The 17,680-nt window shown below is 37.9% G+C and overlaps 1 protein-coding gene across 26 annotated transcripts in view; it reads left to right on the top strand.

Moving 5' to 3' along the window:
- The window catches only part of EIF4G3 (eukaryotic translation initiation factor 4 gamma 3), a 314,690-nt gene that overhangs the window by 200,614 nt on the left and 96,396 nt on the right, over positions 1 to 17,680 (top strand). The window contains exon 8 of one of the 26 annotated variants that reach the window (XM_045035240.1): positions 78 to 227. The exons of the other annotated variants lie outside the window; for them this stretch is intronic. Coding sequence (XP_044891175.1) covers positions 78 to 97 — 20 coding nt within the window. The 3' untranslated portion in view covers positions 98 to 227. Of the gene's footprint in view, positions 1 to 77; positions 228 to 17,680 lie in introns of those variants that run through there. 26 annotated transcript variants of the gene reach the window in all.

The raw sequence follows: 17,680 nt of genomic DNA, 5'->3' as shown, positions 1-17,680 counted from the left end.
TTATTTTATGCTTGCTGAACATGAAAAAGAAGCAGTGCTTGTGTTATTTTTAATTGGCTACTTTCCTTGACTTCCAGAAACATCAAATGAATGCTGAAATTCGTAGTCTGATTTCTTCAATGGTGTGTTTATGCTTTTAGTGCAGCCTGCAAAATAGTCACTCCATTGTCTAAAATGCAAATGAAATTTCAAATATACAAAATGCCTCCAAGGTATATGTCACTGTACATGTGTTTTTTTGTTTTGAGTTTTGAGTTTTTTTGCCTCGTTCTTATGGATCAGGTCCTCAGGGGTTAATTTTGCAGCTCTGGGGCTTGGAAACCAATTAAAACCAGCATACCCTATAGTTCCTAATCCTATCTTCTCAACATTTTGAAGCCCCATCAATCCTAAACTTTAGAGAACTTAATCTTGGATTTAGAAAAACAGCAATCAGAATGTCAAAGTTTATAACTAGTTTTGAAAAATAAAAGTGTCCTCTCTGATTAACTTGCAGGGAAATTTAATGCTCTTCATTTTTTCCTTTAAAGGTTTCATTTTTTCCTATGAGACGAATTTTATCATTATAATTTTATAGTCTTATATTATCAGAGTATTTTATTCTTCCCAATTAAAAATTACTTATTTAATGTAGCATCACCTAGGATCGTAGAAAGTAATCACTGGATTTTTACAATTTTCATAAAAACATTACATGAGGCCTATCAGCTAGAGTCAGTAGGACATAATAATATGGCTTTTAGCAAGTCCACATAGCCCATCTAGTGCAGTAGTGCCCCATGCAGTCTGATTTACTCCCGGTGTACCTCTCAAGTTAAATGACACAATTTGACAAATGAGTGCTCCCCCAGCAGTTGATCTAGAAATGCACTTGGTTTTAGTCATCAACATCCTTGGTATTTATTGTCTGTTTTGAGCTGTGTAATGGGTAGGGAATCTCAATCAAAAACCCAGTCCTCTTAAGATACACCTTTCTCACACAGCTCACTTCTTGAGGCGTTTTCCTCATAAATGTGTGAGTTGTCCAGTTCCTTGGAACAGTAGAACATCTAGTTCAACAGAGTGACCAAAGTGGTAAAGCAAACACTGAAAGGTAGCTGGGACAAGGAGTAAATGTTTGTAAATCACCTGTATCCTCAACAGACTGGCCTCTGTTGGCATCTGTGTTCACGGTGTCGTCACTGTTTGAGGAACCTTCTTCCTTGGTGGGGTGATGACCTAGGCTTCATGAAAAAAAAAGTTTTGATGGCTATAGGTGAATGCCCCCCAAAGAACACTTGTTTGTTGGAAAACAATAATTTGTTTGACCCTTAATTGTTCCCTTTCACTTACCCAACTGTGAGTTGTTATCTCACAGGAGAAGCTACTTGAAGACAAATGTTGTAAAAACATCAAAACAAATGACAGAAAGAAAAACAAAGTAATCATTAGGGAATAAAAGTCAGAGATACAAACCATACCTGAGACCTGAAATAAGAAAGCCCACACCAAACTCATACTTCTCCTCATTCCTGACATCGTTGGTTTTTGTTGTTGATGATGATGTTGTTGTTTTTAAGCCGTTTATGTTCGTTAGGTGGCAAGACAGCCCTCAGATATAGATGGACAAACGGATTTTAGGTAATTAATTTTCATATCATGGTTCTTTTTTTTGAAATGCAATTACTCTTGGAGTTAGTAATACTAGCAGCTTGGTAAAAGAATAGATACTTCAGCAGTGAACCAGAGGATAGGTAGAAAAGAAAGAACTGTCTTCTGCATGGTGAGGGGTGAGGGTAGACTTTGGGTATCAGGAAGTAAAGCATCCTGGCATTTTTCTCGTTCGATGATTTTTTTGGCATATAAATGTATTTGTAAAAGAACTAGAAGTGCTATAATATCCTTTGATTTCTTACACTTGGCAGAATTCAAAGTGAATGAACCTGGAAAACCCATGTAACTCTAGCATTTTTAAAATGTTAAAGCTACCAAAAACATTCCTGGCCCTCTCATTCCTATACGAATATTTTTAATGTCATTGCCACAAAAGTTAACATTAAAACCTTAAATTATCATCATTCTTATAGATATATCCACTTGAAGTTGTCCTGTTCTTAATAATTAGTCTTATTTGCACTTACCCATTTAGGACCTTGTTTATGTTGAGAGATGAGGAAATCATAACAATCTGATGTGGATATCAGTCTTTTGTAACTGACTTTTGAGATCAGTTCTTAACTGTGTCTGCCTGAGGATGAAGCACTTTAAAGCTGGCTTCAAAACCCATTTGCTCTTGACAAGTGTGATGCATAAAAATACACAGTAGTTGGAAAAGAGATACTTGCTTAAAGCAGTGACATCAGATATTAGGGCTATAGTCCCTTTTCTGCTGGAAAACATTTTCTTGCAACTGTTCTAGATCCTATTTCTGATTAGAGCAAAGCGCAGCAATACTGGATGCTTAGGTGAAGAGCACGCCCTGTGAAATGAGAATTGTGTTTATGTTCAGTGTCCTCTGAAAAGATTCAGAGATTGACCAGACTTTTGATTACTTAGTTTGCACGATACTTCAATAATTAAATGTATAGAAATCTGTATTAATTGGATATTTCTTAAAGTCTTAGGATTTTTGTTACGGTTTCTGTATACTTGTTGGATAAGAAAAGAAAGTTTCAGAACTTGTGGTAAAACATTTCTCACTCATCATCCAGGAATTCATTTCTCTATAGTTTCCAGAATGCATGTGCTATGTAACATGCATATTGTGTGACATGAACTTTTCCACTTTTGAAAATATTAGTGAGGTTTTTTTTATTACCTTGTTGGATATAAAACTATTATTTGAAATTCCGTTGGCCAAGGGAGGTTTTTAATCTTCCAGTTTATTGTGTCTTCTGGCTCTTGCTCATAGTGCATTGTTTCTTCATATATTTTATAAATCTGCTTTATGAATTCCTCTTCAGGTAAACTTTACTGTATGTACATCATGGGCAAGTCCTCCCAAAGCTGTTTTGTGTTTGCTTTATTTACCACATGTCTTGAGGAAAGCATTAGCTGCACCTTAATCTGAGTTTAATTTTCTAAATCTCCTTTCGTATTCCAAGCAAAATCTGAAGGCATTCCCTGTGGATACTATTTTTCAGAATGACAACAGTCCCTTTTCACCTAGGTGAGACCAAATGTCCTTCCGTGTCAGTACTCTGTGTCAGTTCGCTGGTATATTTTGTTCTCTTTTATGGTTTTAGCTACCTTTTCACAGAGGCTGTCACTCTGTTAGGCACATCAGGGATTTTTGTGAGAGTCTCAGTTCTAGGTCCTCACTTTGCTGGGATCCAAGATCTTCTCTGCCATTAATGTTAAAATGTCAACTCCCTTAATTATAGAGACTGGCATAGCATCCCACATCCCCAGTAGTATAGTGGCTACAGCCATAACAGCAACTGACCTTGTTTATGTGGCTTCCAGTAGTTTCCCTTACGTTCTTGTAAGCTCAGCTAAGGTTGAGGGACAGTTTCCAGTTGTGTAGATTTCAAGATGAGAGATTTGTTTCTCAAATGGAGATACATTTGTATGTTTTGGAAGGTGTTACTAAAATACTTATCCATATATAGCCAGTGACATTGCTATTTTCTCTTTCAGTTTTGATTGACTTCAGTATAAAAGCAACATACTTTAATTTAGGGGGAAGATGTTTTAATAAGAATCCTTGATTTAATTTCATCTGTGAACATAGTCACCGTACTTTATATATTTTTTTAAGTTTATTTATTCTGAGAGCATGAGAGTCAGAGACAGTGCCAGTGGGCGACAGGCAGAGAAAGAGGAAGAGAGAGAATCTGAAGCAGGCTCTGCACTACTGGCACAGAGCCTGACTCGGGGCTCGAATCCACGAAACCGGGAGGCCAGGACCCGAGCTGAAACCAAGAGTTGGTCGCTCAACTGGCTGAGCCACCCAGGCGCCCCTATTCACAGTATTTTAAGAAATAAAACCAAAGTAAGCATAAAACCAGGGAAATAAAAGCCTTAAAGTTTGGGTAGACTAAACCGAAAAAGATTCATGTTTAAAACCATGATCTGAAGGTTAGCACCAGGAATAAGGAATTTGAAATTTATTCTAACCTTTGCTCAGTTTACACCCTCTGAGAAGTATTTTGAAATATCCCTGGGATATTTAGTTGTGGGGGCCAAAAACAAATCACCAGTGATTAGATGTCCCACAGCCTTTTCTTAATCTACACCCTTATAATTTCTCGTGTTCCTCTAGAGAAATATGTTCTGAAGCCTTATGAACCGGACTTACATGTTCCTGATTCCATGTTATCTATCAAATCCAGTAGAGCAATCTTTAAAACAAGGACTTTTGGCTCTCTTTTTTGGAGGCTTGCGTTTGAGCCATCCTTAGGGATAAGAAAATTAAAAGGATTGACTTTCCCCACCTTGTTTATAAAAATATTTGAAAGAGAGCTGCCTGAAAACATTTCTGTCGTGTGATTCCTCCTTTCTTGTTGCCCTCCACAGTGAAATCTTAAGCATTCCCTGGAAAGTACTGGTGCTGGGTCAGGTTCGTTTTATTTTTTTTTTAATTTTTTTTTTTTTTCAACGTTTATTTTTAGGACAGAGAGAGAGAGAACATGAACGGGGGAGGGGCAGAGAGAGAGGGAGACACAGAATCGGAAACAGGCTCCAGGCTCCGAGCCATCAGCCCAGAGCCCGACGCGGGGCTCGAACTCCCGGACTGCGAGATCGTGACCTGGCTGAAGTCGGACGCTTAACCGACTGCGCCACCCAGGCGCCCCATCAAGTTCGTTTTATATGCTACAGGATGAGCCCAGACACCCTAGGGGGGAGTGTACTAACAGACTCAAGCACCAAGCCTTCTGGCCAAGCCCCTTGTACAATCCCTCATCTTCATGCAGCATACACTTTCCTACTATTTACAATAGTTCATTTATTTGCAACATGAGTCTCAAAGTTTCATTATTGGATGTTAACTTAGTCGTACATATCTCCATGAATAGACATGAATTCTTTGTTCCGAATTTAGCCCACTTTTCCCCAGACTTATTAATTTACTCCCAAAAGAAACCATTGTGCTTACCTGCTTCCAGAGAGGGTAGTCGAGACAGTGTCGGGTAATTCTGTTCTCTGCCAGGCAAAAGAGAGCTGTGTCTAGAAAACTTAATCTTGCTAGAAGCTTTTTCTTCTTCCAGCGCCAGTCTTCACTGCGCACACAGTTGTCTTGGGAAGTGTTCCTAATATCTTTTTTTTTAAATATTGTTTTAGTGTTTATTTTTGAGAGAAAGAGAGAGAGAACAAGTGAGGGAGGGGCAGAGAGAGAGAGGGAGACAGAGGATCCAAACCAGGCTCCAGACTGTCAGCAGAGAGCCTGATGCAGGGCTTGAACTCATGATTCATGAGATCATGCTCTGAGCTGAAGTTGGACACTTAACTGACTGAGCCACCCTCTAATGAGGTGCCCCTCTAACACCTTTGACAGAATTTTCCGTACTAGTACAGAAAAAATGTCCAAAATACATTTTTATCAATAAATGTCTTTTTTCCATTTATCATTGCTGTATTAACAGTACCTGGTAATTTTGCTTCAATCATGATAAAGTCATGTTACTTTTCTTATGTTTACAAAAAGCCTTTTCTCTGGCATTAATCTTACAATTTAAGCAGTTATTCCTGGGATAAAATTATTCCTATTTTGCCTATACAAAAAATAAGCCATTGAATGGTAAGTTGGATTTCTCAGGGTCATAGGAAGAATTACAACTAAAGCCTTTCTTTATCTCACATTTCTGTTATCCTTTCTGACATTCTTTACTGTTGTTGCTATAATGTTCTTTCAACCTTTTTGGGCTTTAAGGATTTTACATTTATACATGTGACCCAGGTTCAGAGGGAGATGTGGAAACCCACCTGTTTCAGCCACAAATAGTTTCTGAGGGTCTGCCATGAGTAGGTCATTGTTCTGGGCACTGTGGCTTCATCAATGAGGAATCCAGAGATCTCTGTCCTAGTCATATGCCAGAAAGTTGTTGGGTGGTTTCTGTTTTTTGTTTCTTTAAGATTTTATTTTTAAGTAATCTCTACACCCCGTGTGGGGCTGGAACCCACAACTCTGAGATCAAGAATCACATGCTGCAGTGACTAAGCCAGCGAGGTGCCCTGCCCCATGCATTAAAATGTTTTAGGTGATATAAAAATAATCTAGCAGGGGAAGGAATGCTGGAGAGGCAGCAGGTTTTAGTATTTAAGTAACATGATCAGGGGTGCCTGGGTGGCTCAGTCAATTGAGCATCCAACTTGACTCTTGATTTTGGCTCAGGTCATGATCCCAGGGTCGTTAAGAGCCCCATATCAGGCTCCGAGGTGAGCATGGAACCTGCTTAAAACCCTCTAGTTCTCTCTCTCTTTCTCACTCTTTCTCCTTGCCCCCTCCCCTGCTTTTGAGTTCTTTCTCTCTCTTAAAAATTTTTTTATAAATAACATAATCAGACTTATAGGCTTCAAGGAGTACAAGATTTGAGCAGAGATGGAGGAGGAGGATTATCTGAGCTATCCTTTTATGAAAATTTGTGGTTTTCCTACCCCCTTTTCTTTCTGAGAAACATTAGTTAGCTATACCCCCATCCTCTCTATTCTTCAGTTCCAGTAGGCAGAGTACTACTGGGCAAGATTATACCACTGTGAATGTATCTACAAATCCGTGCTCTCTGTCCCCAGCCATTCCTTTTATGACTTGCCTTTTATAAAATCCTGTACTCAGCCCAACCCTCCTCACCCTCAGCAGATAGATGGCTTTATGTCATTCTTTAGAGTACTGAGTGCATTGAGTATGCCTTTTTCAAACTTCTGCTGGAGGTACCAACGTGTCTCTATCCAAACTTCATCGGAGTCTGTTAGTTGTCCCTTGCAGTCTCATGTGTATTCACTACCTTTCCACAGACTTCTTTCTCTAAATCTGCTGAAGTCCATCTCATACTACAAATCCTTCCTCAGTCCTACATGTCCATTTTGCTGTCATTTAACCTCGCTCTTGCTCTTCTCATCCAGGCTTCCCAAGAAGAGTATATCATTTCTATTTCTCTGTTCACTATTCAACTAACATCATCTGCTTTCTGTTCCCAGCATGCTATTTTATGATATGTTCACCACATGTAACACTACTCATTGCTCTTTTTTTTCCCTTTAGATTTATTGCATATAATTTCTTTGCAGTTAATTTCATTCCTTTTTAGCATTCATTTCTGTGAATTTTGAGAGACACATAAAGTCATGTAATCACTACCACAGTCAAAATGTAGAACAGTTCCATCAGCCAAAAAAACTCCTTTATGTTTGGGTCATGTTCTAATTCTCTTATCATTCAACACGTTCTTGGGGGGTGATTTCATCTACTCTGATGGTAGATGGCTCCCAGTGGTATATGCAGATGGCTTCCAAATTTTCATTTCCATCCCCAGCTTCTCTTCTGAGTTTCTGTCTTATGTATCCTGTTGCCTGCCAGATATCTCCATTTGGAAACCCTAGAGCCATGTTGGATTTAACACATCCGCTATTGAACTAATAACCTATTCCGTAAACCTGTTCCTTTATCTGTGTTCATGGCACTGGCTTGAATTAAGCTAAGATCCTGAAGCCACTGTTGATGGACTTCTTCCCTGAGTTACTCATCTTTCATGTGTAGTCATTTAACAAGGTTCTCTGATTTTACCTGATGTGATTGTTGAATTTGTCCTCTCTTCTCAATTTTCCTTCTATCACTGCCTTAGGACCTCTCATGTCCCTGGCTCCAGCTCTGTCCCCGTTCAGGTTCATTCTCCGCCAAGCAGTCATCTCTTTAAACTACAGATCTGGCCCTTCCACTGCTTTTTCCTATCTCTGCTTAAGCCCTTGAGGATGTTGAGTGTCACTTCAAAACTTCAAAACTGTAAGCGTCTAACTTTTACTGCAAGATCATCTTGTACTTAGTTATAGTAGCAATTTTCTGAGTATATATGCATAGGATCTGAATGTTACTTTTTGTGTATTTGGTTAATCTCAACACTGTCAGTAAAGTGTATTGGTTAAGATCAGGGCAACAGAGTCAGACACTCCTGCACCTTAGCCATTCCCCTGTGTATCTCTATGACCCTGGGTGAGATTCTTAACCTCTTAGACTGTTTCCTCATCCAGAATTTGAAGATGATGATAGTGTTTACTTCATAAAAGTTGTAATGAACATAAAACGTAACCTATGTAAAGCATTTAGCACAGTGTCTGACCCATGATGAGCTCACTGTAAATGTTTAATATTATTAATACTTCCATTTTCAGCCTGTATAAGGAACCAGATGTTGCCTTTGAACTGTACTGATCTTACACAGATAAATGGGTGTCGTTATCTCTGTCCTTAGGAATTTATGTTTCAGAGAAGAGAAACTCAACAAGATGATGCCATCTCAAAAGTTGCTAAGTAAATCCTGAGCATGAAATGGTAGAAAGTCCCTCAAAATAGTCCCTTGTGTATGTTTAATTTTGAGTAGTGTCTTTTGTACCCATTCTGTCATTTAATCTCCACAATGGTTACACACATGCCGAGGTGACCTCTATTGTCAGTTGGAATGGAGAAGGTGCGCTTAGAACAGTGAATTTTAAGGAAAATCTGCACCATTTAAAACCTTTAGGCATGCATTTAAGTAGAGGATAATAGTAACATTATTAATTTCCTATTTAGAGCAGGAGTAGAAAGTTAGGAAGAAGGGCAGAGAGAAAAAAGGAATGGGAAAAAAATTAGTGGGGTAGTCCAGAAGTGGAAATAACCTGAATGTCCATCAACTAATGAATGGATAAACAAATTGGGGTGTGCGTGTATATATAGAATATGGAATATTATTCTGCCATGAAAAGGAATGAAGTACTGATACAAGCTACAAAATGAATAAACCCTGAAAACCTTATGCCAAGTGAAAAAGTCACACAAGACCAGAATAGGCAAATTACTAGAGACGCACAGTAGATTCACAGTTGCCAGGGATTGAGGAGAGTGGGAGGGGAATACTAATGAGTATAGGGTTTCTTTTGGGGAGTGATGAAAATGTCTGAAGTTAGATAGTGTTGATGGTCACACGACTCTGTGAATATACTGTTGTGAAATAATAGAAAATATATATTGGTTTCTAACCCCTCTTCCTGGCACAGAGCTCCTAAAACCTGTGTCATTTACTCAGTGATAAGAACACTAGGAGCATCTTTTGTTCTGATGTTGGTCTTTTACCTCCATTGATGACACAACGTTCCTAAAAGCCTTGTAAATTTCTAAGTGATAGCACTAAGAACATCTTGTTCTGTTGAGGTGATTCTAGGTGGGCTCCTGGATTGCTCCTGGATGGGGGCTGGTAACCAGAAAGACCAAATCATCATTAGAAGTTTGCAATTTTCAGCCACACCCCAGTCCTCGTAAGAGAAGAGAGGGGCTGCAAATGGCATTATTATTTGATCTTGCCTATGTGAGGAAGCCTCCATAAAATCACAGGGATAGCGTGTTCAGAGAGCTTCCAGGGTGGCAAACTTGTCCACACCAGAAATGAGTAATGTACCCCCCACTTCACCGACAGAAGCTCCTGTACTTGGGACCCTCTCAGACCTCACCCTATCTATTTATCTCTTCATCTGGCTGTTCATCTGGTCCTTTATCATATCTAGTGATAAACTGGTCAATACAAGAAAGTCCCTGAATTCTGTGAGCTGCTCTAGGAAGTTAATCAAACCTGAGGCGACAAGGGGTCATTGGAACCTCCCATCTATACTGTTTGGTCACCTGGGCTTTTGCCTGGTGGCATCTGAATGAAGTGTAGGGGTGAGGAGAACAGTCTTCTGGAACTGAGCTCTAACCCGTGGGATCTGACACTATCTTCAGGTTGATAGTGTTTGAATTGAGTTAACTTGTAGAACACCCGATTGGTGTCACAGAGAATTGTTTGTTATAGGGGAAAAAAAAGAAACCCACGTGATGACCAAAAGTGTCAGAAGTACAGTATTCTAAGTAGTAAAGGAAACACACAGTAGGAAATAACTGAGTTTTTCCCTATAAAGGGAAATGGAAAGACTGGAGTTTTTCTATTACAAATATAAGCAACTGAATTGTATACTTCATAAAAAGGTGAATTGTATAGTATGTTAATTATTTCTCAGTAAAGCTACTGTTTTTAAGAAATGAATAGGAATGAGAGTGGTTATGTCACCAGCATCTTATGTAAGGATCTGTCAAGGGCATCAGCCTAAGAAATTAATGCTAAAAACCCTGAAGCTAGAAATGAATCAGGTTAGGGAGATTAATAGCATAGAAATTTCGGAGCTAGATTTCGGCCAAAACACCATAATTGACAGTACCAGACACGGAGGAGTGTTGGGGTACAACCAAAAACCACATTGTCTTTTGATGTATTTTAGGTCTGAACTGTGTATTGTCGTCGCTCTGTCTTATTTTACTAGTAGCTGTCTTACCTGGGTTTGAGAGGGTGTTCTCAGCTATGTGGTGAATGCACCACAGTAGTATCCATTCTGGGGGCATTGTTTGATGTCACAAATAGGGAACACTGGCTGGGACATGAGAGCAGGGTCAGTATCTGTGGATGAGACACGTAAGGGTTATATGTTTTAGAAGTAATGATTCTGCATTTCCTTAGTTCTTAGTTAGCCTAGTTCTTATTTATTTTTGCCTCAGTTGAGCCACCCTTTGTAAGTCCTCCAACGGCTTGGCCTTTCTTGTCCTTCCAGCTGTCCATCCCATTTATTTATCCATCCAACTATTCAGTCCTCTTCTCTTTCTAGTCCATTTCATAGACTTATCAATTGTATTATTCCCTCAGCTATTACAGTTCTCTCTGCTTTGAGATTTCTCTTGAAAACTCTCCAGTAAAGTCTTCCAGAAAAAATAATTTCTGGATGTGTCTGTCCAAGAGTTAAATAGACAGTTGTTTCAAAAGTATAAGTTCCAGACTCTTGGGTTAGCCTTCAAGGCTCTCTGTTAGTCCTCATCTCTCCCTAATTTTACACTGTTTTGGCCACTCTTTCACATCGTTTGATAGGTGCTAATTACCCCTTTATTGCCTTGATGCCTCTTCTCAGCCTACACCATTCTAAAGAACCTGCTGAGAATTTAATTTTTTCAGTATGGCTGTCTTCATAAAATTTTCCATTCTGACAATTCCTTGACTCTTAACACCTAAATATAATTCTATCAGGTCACAATATTTGGGAACTCTGTGATCTTACAGAGAGACACATGTGTCCATCTAGGGTTGTGTACGGTGAAGAAATAAGGAAGTACATCTGTTAGGGTGTGTTTTATTACTTATAGTGGTTCCCCTAGATTAAGGTTTCAGTAGACTCCTCTGCACTTTAGCAAAGCACTGGCAGTGTGATCTCACGGATGGTCAAGTGGGAGGGTGTTCTTTTCATCCATTATTTTGCATATTCGAGGCTGTGAGCCTTAGTGTGTTTAGAGGTGAAAAGCATTGAGTAAATGAAAGATAGCTACTTGTGTTATAGTCTGTTGTCCAATTAAATTCTGTATTTGTGCTGTGGTGATGGACATACCTTCATCTGTGCTAGATTTACGTTAATTTGCAGTCTTGATTATGGTAGAAGTGCTACAAAAGCATTTTGTTAAAATGCAAAAATGCCTAGGTTACTGCACGAGGAATAGTAAAATATGATACAGAGACTTAGAAAATATGCTGCCGGTCTCATGGGAGTCATCTTTGCTTTTACTGCTGACAGAATTGCATAGTGCATTGTTCTTGCTGAGCTTTTTGGGAGCAGATTTTTCCCCTTAAAGTCACTTTGCCATTTTATTTTCCTAATGACTTGACATGCTATGCTATGGGAGTGATGAACAGTGTTCTTCACACTACCCTCCCTTGGTTAACTGTACGTCTTCTCCAGCTGCAAAAACAAAAGACACCTTAACCAAAATGCAATTGAAATTGGAATTCAGAAGGGAGGGTGCAGGAACAAGCTAGAGTTAAGAGGCAGGGGTTTGTGTCAGGAAGACGGGCTTGCAGTTGCATCCTTATTTTAATTCTAGCTCTAGCCTTTACTGTTTCTGGGTTTGGAACAGTTGAGTTAACTTCTCTGTATTTCGGTTTCCTTATCTCTGGAAATGGGAATAATATAATAGTTCCTACTAGACAGGAGACTGAACCAGTGTTTATTGTTGTAGACAGACATTAACTTTGGATTTAATTTTGATTTCATTAGCAGATTTTCATTGAGCATCTCCTATGGGTCAGATGCTATATTAGATGGTGAATATACAAAGGAGACCAATAAGATGCCGTTCTGAATCTTCAAAGGGCTCAAACTCTAATATTGGATTCTTAACTTGTGTCCATGGCTCTGTGTAGAATAGCAAAGGCACAGCAAGTGAGTTGGTGGTAAAATTTTTAGTGCTGGTGGGGCAGGAAATGGTCCTGCTATTGACCTGAAGGAAGAAGCTAACTTCCTAGCCTTGATACACTTCAGAAACTAGAGAAACATGTGGCCTTAAAGACTGTGAAGTAGATTGCCAGTAATGGATTTATTCTCATCCAAGTGAATCCATTTTAAAATGGACTTTAGATTTTAAAGTGGCACATTGATAAGTTTTGGCATCATTATCAAAAAAGAAGACTTTTCCTTGCCTTAATTTCAGAACAATTAACATGCATGTTTTCTTTCATGGTTTTTTTGTTGGTGTTGTTTGTAAAAATAACACATATTCATTAGAGAAAATTCATGAGAAAATTTTGAATTTTGTCTTGGCAAAAAGAAAGAGGACAATGGGTATATAATAGGTTAACCTGTTTGTAGTGTACCTATAAGTTTAAAAAAAAAAAAAGGCTAGCAGTCTAATAGAAGATTGAGTAAATAATAAAAATAAAAAATTCACAGAAAAGAAAGAACAATAGCCAATTAAAAACAGGAAAAGATGCTCACCCTCATTATGGAGTGTGGAAATAACCATTTTTTAGGTATAATATCAAGCATTTATGGGAAGGGAGGAACTACAACACTCACGTATTTGGGATACGAGTGTGAATTACTTTCACCTTTCTAGAACTAAATCTGGCAAGAAAAATAGCAAAATATCTTTCAAGGGAAAGGGTACATATGTACTCTGGAATATTGTGAAGCTAATATATGAATGAGAACCGTGTGATAACCTGGAGACATTTTCACAATAAATTAAGGGAAAATAAAGCATTTTGCAAAATAAGTTTTAGTATGACTCTACTTTTCTATTTAAAATAAACACATATTTGATTGTGACTATTTGTATGAGACATTAAGGTATGGCAGACAGTCTACCAAAGTATGTTAATGTTGTTTACCTCAGGTCACTAGAATTAGCTAGCTGGGGGAGGGGGATATTACCTTTATATTTGTGTTGATTGATACTTTTGCCATTTAAAAAAAATAGATAAAAAGCAACAAAAGTTAGGAGGAAGAAAAAGTCCTTGGAGTCCCATTACTTGGATGTACAGTATATATTTCTTTTTGTAAATTGACAAATGCTTACACAGGCTATTTCAGAGTCTTTAAAAATACTATCATTATTTAGCACATTTATAATAGATACATGGATATGCTTATGTTTTAATTCTTTTAGAAACTACTCAGACCATTTTAACACCTTTATTGAGGTATAATTCACATAAAGTTAAAATCTATGTTATTTAAAGTATATTAGTTTTGACGTCTCTATATATGCTCATGAAACCATTACCACTATCAAGGTAATGAACGTAACTGGTCACCCCAAAACATTTCCTCATACCTGTTTATAAATTCCTCTGAGCTGCACTACCCTCCGTCCATTCCAAAGGCAAACACTGATCTGCTTTCTGTCACCATAAATCAGTTTGTATTTATTAGAATGTTTAGAATTTATTAGATTAGTTTGCATTTATTAGAATGTTTAGAATTTATTAGAATTTCTGCCTTCATACATAAATGAAGTCAGCATAAACTTTTCTTTGGCTTCTTTCACTCAGTAGGCTTATCCTCATTGTTGCATATTAGTAGCTCGTTTTTTTTTGTAAATTACTGATATACTGGGTACCAGGTGGCTCAGTCCATTGAGCGTCCAACTTCGGCTCCGGTCATGATCTCGCAGTTCATGAGTTCAAACCCAGCATCAGGCTATCTGCTATCAGCACGGAGCCCAGTTCAGATTCTCTGTTCCCATTTCTCTGTGCCCCTCCCCCACTCTCTCAAATAAACATTTAAAAAACTTTTTAAATAAAATTACTGATGTACTGTGGATGTATCACAGTTCACCTGTTGGTGGACATTTGGGTTGTTTTCAGTTTGTAGCTATTATAACAGAGTTCTATGAACATTGGCGTACAGGTCTTTTTGTGGATATATTTTGTCATTTCTCTTGAGTACATAAGAGTGGAATGTCTTCTTTACATATAAATGTACGTTTAACTTTTTAAGAAACTGCGTGCCATTTTCCAGGCATTTGTGCCATTTTACATGGCATTTTACAGCAGTGTGGGAGAATTTGAGGCTGGTCTTTCTCTGGTGAATTTTCTTAACACCTTTCTCCAAAATATATTATGTATATTATGTGTGGGTCTACTTCTGGATTCTCTGTTTTTCCACGGATCTATTTGTCTTTCTTGATGCCAGTACCACAGTGTCATGATTTCTGAGGCTTGTAATAATTTTTGTAATCAGATAGTATTAAGTCCTCCGACTTTATTCTTCTTTTTCAAATTGTTTGGGCCATTGTAGGTCCTTTGCTTTTTTATGTTAATTTAGTTGTTTTCTTAAAATTTTTAATGTTTATTTTTGAGGGAGAAAGAGACAGAGTGCGAGGGGGTTAGGGGCAGAGAAGGAGGGAGACACAGAATCCAAAGCATTCTCCAGGCACTCTGAGTTGTCAGCAAAGAGCCTGATGTAGGGCTCGAACCCACGAACTGTGAGATCATGACCTGAGCCGAAGTCAGAAGCTTAGCTAACTGAGCCACCCAGGCACCCTGTTAATTTAGATTTTTTCATTTTTAAGTTTTTTATCTAATTCCAGTACAGTTAACTGTATTAATTTTAGAATCAGTTTTCTCCTCAAATTTTTTTCTACAGAAAAGCCTGTTGGTTGGGGCACCTGGCTGGCTCAGTGGGTAGAGAGAGCATGTAGGTTGATCTCATTCAAGCTCTATGTGGGGCGTACAGCTTACTTAAAAAACAAAAAACAAACAAAAAAACCTGTTGGAATTTGATTGGGTTTGTGTTGAATCCATAGGTAGAATTGACATCTTACAATATGGAGTCTTCTGACCCATGAACATGGCATATTTTGACATTTGTCTTTTTTAATTCTCTCAGCAGTGTTTTGAAGGTTTTTATGTACAAGTGTTTTATAATTTGGTCAAATTCATATCTTTAGATGCTGTTATAAATGGTATTTTTCATTTCAATTTTTGATTTTTCATTACTAGCATTTGGAAATAGAATACAGTTTTTTTCAATTTCTTATATTGCAGTCTTGCTAAAATGCATTTACTAGTTTTATTAGCATTTATTGTAGAGATTTCTTTGGATGTTCTATATAAGTACTTACGTTGTTCCTGAACAAAGACCATTCTACTTCATTCCTTTTTTTTTGTTTTTTTTAATGTTTATTTATTTTAGGGGAGAGAGAGAGAGAGAGACAAAGGGGTTGGGGAGGGGCAGAGAGAGAGGGAGACACAGTATCCAAAGCAGGCTCCAGGCTCTGAGCTGTCAGCACAGAGCCCGACATGGGGCTCGAACTCGGAAATTGTGAGATCATGACCAGAGCCGAAGTCAGTCGCCTAACCAACTGAGCCACCACGCGCCCCTCTTTTTATAATTTTTTTAAAGTTTATTTATTTATTTTGAGAGAGAGGGAGAGTGTGTGAGCATGAGTAGGGTAGGGGCAGAGAGAGAAAGGGAGAGAAAATTCCAAGCAGGCTCCATGCTGACACAGGACAGAGCCCACGGCAGGGTTTGAACCCACAAACTGAGATCACGACCTGAGCCTAAATCAGGAGTCGGACACTTAACCAACTGAGCCATCCAGGCACCCCTCTTGTATTTCATTTCTAACTGGATTTCTTTTTGTTGACTTGCTGCACTAGTTAGTACCTTCAGTATGATACCAACTGGATGAAGTGAAAGTAAATATTCTTGTTGTTCTCATTCTCAGGAAGAAAGCATTCAATCTTTTCATCACTAAATATGATGTTAGCTGTAGGTTCTTGAATTATCTGGTTGAAGAAGTTCTTTTTTATTCCTAATTTCCTGAGAGATTCCTTATTTCAATCAAGAATACAAATTGGATTTTATCAAATATTTTTCCTATATATCTTGAGACAGTCATGGTTTTCTTTTGTTTGTTAACTATTTGCTTTATATTACTTGATATTTAAATATTAGGCCAAATTTTCCAGGGTCAGGAGTTCAAGCCTGACCCCAAGCTTACTTTAATAAGCTGGGTAGAGTGTTTACTTTAAAAAAGTAAAATTAAAATATTGGACCAACTTTGCTTTCCTGAAATAAAATTTGCCTCTGATCATTTTATTTTTATTATTATATTTTTGAGTGTGGCTTGCTAAAAATTTATTTAGCTTTTTGGCATTAAGTTCATAAGGGATATTGGCCTGAAGATTTCTGGTAATTTTCCTGTTTGAGCATCTGGGTAATGCTGACTTCATAGAATGAATTGAGAAGTAGTCCCTCCTCTTCACTTTTCTAGAAAAATTTTGTATAGAATTGATACTGTTTCTTCCTCAAATGATTGGTAGAATTGACTGGTGAAACCATGAAAAAAATATGACCCATAGTTATTAAAATTAGCAGACAACATAATTAGTAAGTACAGTTATAACTGCATTTCACATGTTCAAAAAGTAGTGACATCCATGACATAATTAGAAACACATAAATGATGGAACGAGTAGACAGAAATCAGCCTATAAAAGACTTCAATAGCACAATCAACCAGTTTGACCTAATTGACACAAAACACTCATCAAATAGCAGATGCATGAGAGCAAATGGCAAATGTACCAAGATAGATCATATTGTGGCTTTATAAACAGGTTTTAATAAATTTCAGAGGATTCAATTTAAAGCAAGGATATTCTCTGACCACAGTGTGATTAAAATGGGAATCAGTAAGAAAATTATCTCTAGAAAATCCCCCAAATATTCAGAAACTAAATAACACCCTTCTAAATAACCCAAGAGTAAAAGAGGAAATCAAAGGGAAGTGATCAAGTATTTTCACCTGAACAGAAATGAAAACCCAAATCAGAATTTGTGCTTGAATTCATTTTCTATTGCTGTTATAACAAATCATCACAATCCGCATGGCTGAAAACACAATTATTACCTTACAGTTTGAGAGGTCAGAAGTTCAAAATCCATTTCATTGGACTAGAGATAGGAACAAAAATGTATTTTTTTCTGGAGACTCTGCTTTTTCCATTTTTATAGAGTCTACCTACATTCTTTGGCCCTGTGTTTTTCTTTATCTTCAAAGCCAGCACCAAACGTCTATGATTCTCCTGCTTCCCTCCCACTTGTATAGACCCTTTTGATCCCATTGGATCCACTAGGTTAATTCAGGATACATGTCTCCTCGTCCTGAGATCCCTTAATCACATTTGCAAAGTCACTTTTGTCATGTAAGGTAACA

The sequence above is a fragment of the Felis catus genome, chromosome C1, assembly GCF_018350175.1.
Source record: "Felis catus isolate Fca126 chromosome C1, F.catus_Fca126_mat1.0, whole genome shotgun sequence".
Lineage (NCBI taxonomy): Eukaryota > Metazoa > Chordata > Mammalia > Carnivora > Felidae > Felis > Felis catus.
This window is presented reverse-complemented; position numbering and strand designations above follow the sequence as displayed.